The 5,699-nt window shown below is 30.5% G+C and overlaps 1 protein-coding gene across 1 annotated transcript in view; it reads right to left on the bottom strand.

The window, feature by feature from the left end:
- Positions 1–447: 447 nt before the first annotated feature.
- The window catches only part of LOC108726369 (LON peptidase N-terminal domain and RING finger protein 3), a 43,115-nt gene continuing 37,863 nt past the window's right edge, over positions 448–5,699 (bottom strand). Inside the window, exons 4-9 of the mRNA XM_018453873.1 lie at positions 5,170–5,364; positions 4,659–4,758; positions 4,384–4,583; positions 2,730–3,031; positions 1,387–1,594; positions 448–1,045 (exon numbers count right to left, since the gene is read on the bottom strand). Coding sequence (XP_018309375.1) covers positions 683–1,045; positions 1,387–1,594; positions 2,730–3,031; positions 4,384–4,583; positions 4,659–4,758; positions 5,170–5,364 — 1,368 coding nt within the window. The 3' untranslated portion in view covers positions 448–682. The remainder of the gene's footprint in view (positions 1,046–1,386; positions 1,595–2,729; positions 3,032–4,383; positions 4,584–4,658; positions 4,759–5,169; positions 5,365–5,699) is intronic.

The raw sequence follows: 5,699 nt of genomic DNA, 5'->3' as shown, positions 1-5,699 counted from the left end.
CGTGTCTCCCATCAGAATGCGATAAGATCGTAAATATAGGCTTAGTAAATGCAATATTCAAGACTTGCACTCTGTGAAAAAGATATCATGTCTTAATAGAGATATGCGAAATAAAGATCGATTCAAATCGAATTAGTAAGATTCAATTCTATTCAGATCTGAATCTTTATGATTCGAATCCAAACTATTAAAAAATTTCGAATCTAAGAAGTTCAAATATGAATCACATACACATATTGACAAGTTTATAAAACCATATTTCTCGCTACTATATAAGTAAAAGAGATAGAAACATTTTTTTAATCTATATATGAGCATTTAATCTAACAATATGTTGTTAATTAAAAGCCATGTTTTAACAATTCGATTTAATTCAGGAAAAATTTTGTCAATTGATCGATTTGAATCTAAATAAAGAAATAAAATTCGATTCGATGTCAATCTTGATTTGCACATCTCTATGTTTCGATTCTATCGAATGATATATCAAACTTTCTTCACCAAATTAGAGAATTATTTAATAAATTTTATAGTTTTTGAAGTAATTTCTTTTCACTTAAGATTGCTGTTTCTTGCTATTTAAAACTTCTTCGCAGAATGCGAGATACAGGATTCGTGATCCTATTTCCAGGCCACAGAATGACATTGGTGCTTCTAAAGTATCGCGATACTTCGTTGCTTTCTATGATTGCTGAATGACCGACATTGCTGTCTCTGTAATTGCTCTTCCGTCTCTACAAATGCTCGATGATGTCGTCGTTTGCTCGGAAGGGGCAGCTGCGATTGTCAGTTGTCTTTGCTCCATGTGATCAAGAGTTTTCTCAATGGCTCGTAGCCGTTTCTCCAAACTAGTAGTGCCCAAAATACCCACCTGCAGCTGCGGTCCCAATGGCAAAATTGCAAGTAACCACCATGCCCATGATGGACCATCCGGTAAACGTGACCAGTCCTCTTCCACGTCTGGCATACGTCCGAACACCCGCTGAATCTCGGATTTCTGAGAGATCGACACTGTGTCCCACCATCTTCGGCCTTTTGCTCGTACCTGTGCAGTTAAGAAGATAAGTAAATTGTCAAAAAATTGATTGTATTTTTATCGTCGTCATACAAAGTGTATTTTTCTTTCCTCCTTTTGTTAATATTACAAATAAGGACATTAATTTAAAAAATAAAAAAGAATAAGAAAAAATAAATAAAACCAAAAATTGGCATAATAAAATTAAGATAACGTTATAATTTATTATCAAATGAATATAAAGAAATGTTAACAATTGTAAGTTGATATTTTTGTGTTATGATGTAAATAAAAATATAATTTTTGTAGCCGGTATGCTTGAGTAAAATTCGGTTTATTGTATTTTATTACACTATTCGTATAATATTTACCTTTTCATGAAGCTCCAGAAGGTTCAATAATTGATCTTGTTGTACGACGGTATCCCTGAGAAATTCCACATGTGCTGTATCGTAACCATCCTTTTCTCCACCAGAAAGAACCCTAAATCTTCTACCACCGACCGTGCTGAGAATACTGCAACCATCTTTGAGTAATACTCGGTCTCGGATGTCTAAAATAGTTCCGTATTCTGCATATCTAAAAGAATGAATTAAAATATTAATACTTTTGTTTTTTAAATACAATACATATAGAGGAAAAGGTATTATTATATATAGTATATCCTTGTAGATAAATAACCTCTCTTGTTTCTACTATTAATAGTAAGCTCTAGTGGCACTGTGCGACATTTTTAAACTTTCTCATGTTTCATGACATGTGGTAGATGATTCTGATAGGTTTTTTCCGTAGATTACGGATTCATAATTGAAAATGCTGCAGTTGCGTGCTTTTAAAAAAACTATGCTACAAAAAATTCAAACTTCGAAAAGTTAAAAACTACAAAAAAAGTTAAACTACAAAAATTTAAAAACTATAAAAAATTCAAACTTCAAAACTTCAAACTAGTATTGTCGGACTAGTTTAAAGAACAGTCTGAAGATATCATTGGTAAGATATCATAATGGCGCAAATGTCTGAATAATAAATTTCATGACTGTATATGCAGAAGAAGTTGTATCAGTGTATGTATCTATGTACATTTGCATAGACACATTCTGTAATATTTTTTGCAATATTTTACTTTTTTGACAATATGTAATTTTGTAACCAAATACTATATATTTTTAAACAAAAATATTTTTAAAAATTTATTTTTGTGAGAATCTCATTACCATCTCACTATTTCTTTTTGATCCATTATACAGTGTCACCACATTCTTATAAATTTCATAAATTTTATAAATTCCTAAGAAATAAATATCCATCATTTTGAGTCTAGAATCGAAGAACACATTGACGAATGTAATTATTAAGTTAAATAGGGGCCATTACACTATCTTCTTCTCTAATATTGATAAATGATATATGTAAGCTTCATGTAATCATGCATCGTATACAATATAAATTGTAAAACAAAAATTTATTTTCTTTTATTCACATTTTAATTAATAGTTATTTTACATGCAATATGTTATTAGTGTTCTAGTAATGATCTATTTTGCAACTAATCGATTAACATCACAAATTAAGATTGATTAAAAGAGATATAAATAGGAAGCTAAAAGTTAAAATATTTAAAATTACATTAATGCATTTCAATATATTAATTTAAATTGTGATTATGTATAAATGATTGTAATTTAAAATTATCGTAAAATAAAATCTGTATTACCTCTTTGTGCCCGTTGCTTCTTTGTTGAGACACGCAGCAATTCCGAACTGACGCATTCCGCTGTCCACACATCTTCTGACCATCAGCCTGTATCTAGGCTCGTAGACAAACAGGGGACAGGCAACGCAGGGAAATGCTGTCGTGCAAATAAAGACGGCAATCTGTTCGTTATCCAAAAGTCCCAGTCCTTGGACCAGTTCGAGCTGATGACTCACAGCTCTGGAAGTATATTCCGCGGGCGCCACTGTTTTAAGCGCTCTCTCTACGAAATCCGTTACAGTTTTTTGGCTACTGGCTAAATACTGAAAGCAAAAGAAAGTAATTAGTTAATAATAAAATAACTTAAATAAACATGACATGTATAATCATACCGTTCATGATATTGATTTCAAAAAGCAAATAAATTTTGTAGAACGACAAGTATTTTGGATCGGGATTTGTACTACGCTTATGAATAGTATGTGGATGAATAGTATGTGGATGCGTAAAATTTAATTATTTAATCTATTTAAGATAAAAAAATAAGAAAAGGAAAGAGTTATTATATTATTTTATATGGTAAGTGTCGTTAAATAATAAAGATGCTTGCTTACTTTTTCCAGCATTAGAATACTTTTAATTTTTATTAAAAATCATTTTTCACAAATATATGTTATGAATTTAAATATTAATAAAATATAAATAAAATTGTAACATCCTAAAGAGCAATATAATTTATATATTACTTATATATTATTAGTTACATCCAACAGCAAAGAGAATGTCGCAGGAAGAATATTTCTAAAAAATCAAATGCAATCATCGATATACTACGAAGATAAAATAAAAAATGAAAAATAGCGCGCTGTAAGATCATCATTGATGTCGTCGTCCTCATCGTCATTAAATATAATACAGACGATTGGTAATGACGCCACGAACGCGGAAGCTCGTGACGAACCGCCTTGACGACCGCAAACAATAATCATTTCAATCTGCGGCATCGTCGTTAACCGCTAGAAAGCATCATGTCTCATTTATGGACAGGTGTTGTTACGGAATATTTCGCGTCAATGCATTTCCCTGCCAAGCTCTTTGAAATCAAGAGCTCACGAATAACGAACAAATTTTAAGAATTCTTTGGAGAAAAATGTGGAATGCATCAGTTATATAAATGTAAATTATGACTGTAATAGTGAAGAAACAAAAGGCTGACTAATAGCTTTGAATGAAGGCAACTAACATTATTCTGTGCTTTAAATAATCCAAAGTTTTAATAATTTAAAGACAATTCCATTTCATTGAGTTATGAAATTTATTGTAATGAAATTTATAGAAAAAGAGAAAAAACAGAGATTTTTTATAAATGCATTGATTTTATATTCATTGATTTATTGATTCTATTCATTAATACTTGATTTTAAAAATAAAATTGTTTTAAATTCTTTAAAATCTTAAATTTTTTGTATTTTTAATAAAATTAATTCTTTGTTGTTTAAGTTGTGCTACAACTATTTCTATAATTATGGAGCTAATTTGAAAAACGGGATTATAAAAATGTAATAATTTATTATATTAATACGTAATTGAATCAAGCTTTTACGTCATAATAATAATACTATTCAAATAAGCATTTCTATAAAATTAATTAACATTTACGTAGAAGTCTTCTTACGTCAGCTAAAGATGTAACACACAAAGGACAAGCCGAAGAGTAATCCAAGCAACGGTCCAAACACATCCAGCAATAGGTGTGACCACAGGGTGTCGTGACGGGTTTCCAAAGCAGGCGGCAACATAAGATGCAATCCAATTCTCCAGCAGTGCCGCTGGAAAGAGTTGGCAAGAGAATTTCGGCGGGTCTCGATTCGATTCCTACAAATAGCATCGTCTTAAGATATTTTTACGAATATAAAAGAAGTGTTCGTATCGGTGGGCGACAATACTTACTTTTCAATTTTTCTATATCCTGATACACACGATCTAAACTTGCTTGTAGTTTTGTGTTGACTTGCGGTACGATGGAGGATCTAATTCTTCTGTTTATTGTCTGTAAAATGAAAAGAATAAAATGAGTAAGCCTTGAATAATCGTGTAAAAACTAAACACACACACACAGATAGTTAAAGATATATCAATAAACAGAATAAAACTTAAAAAAATTAAAAAATTAAAAAATATAATAAACGAATAATAAAAAAGTAGACAATTAGTACAATATTTATTTTATTATTTATTGTTGATAAATAATGATTATACTGTCAGTGATACTGTACTTTTTATTCCTAATAATCCTGTTAACGATAATCACAATCATTGAAATGTCTAATAAATATTTATCACACTTCGTGATTGTTTTTTGTATCGAATGATATATAATCTTATTTGAGTCTCTTATCTTTTTGCCAAATATAAAAAATATCTAACAAGTCAAAATCAGATATTTTTTTTAAAAAAGCACCTGTATGAATTCTTCTTCGCCGCTGCTGTTGTCCTCGCAATCGGACCTGTTCAGAGTAATGCGTCGACTGCGATTGGAATTCATTAGTTGATGACGATTTCTCGTGCGTAACGCGCTCTTTGTTAAACTGTACGGTGTACGTGATGACAGGACATTTTGCCGATGTACCTTAGGTGACAGCACTCTATGCAGAATCTATAGCACATAATCACAAACTTGGTAACATATGTATCAACAGAATAAATTTGTATACTGAATGTAAAATGATTAGCAATTATCAGAGTGAATTAATTACTTTACAAAGCAGACTCTTTCTGAATTGAAAGTACTGAAATATTTTATAAGATAGAACCATATATAATTAAATCTTATTGTTAGGAATGAGTTTAATATACAGGGTGTTTCCAAATTAAATCGCAAAACTTCGGGAGCGTGTAGAGGAGTAAAAAACTAAGAAAAAAAGTCCTATAGACATATGCTCGTTTTTGCTCCGTTTCAGAGAAATCGAAAAAAAATGTTTTTTTTACCTG

Source organism: Mycetomoellerius zeteki, unplaced genomic scaffold, assembly GCF_001594055.1.
Source record: "Mycetomoellerius zeteki isolate Tzet28-1 unplaced genomic scaffold, Tzet1.0 scaffold415, whole genome shotgun sequence".
Taxonomy (NCBI): domain Eukaryota; kingdom Metazoa; phylum Arthropoda; class Insecta; order Hymenoptera; family Formicidae; genus Mycetomoellerius; species Mycetomoellerius zeteki.
This window is presented reverse-complemented; position numbering and strand designations above follow the sequence as displayed.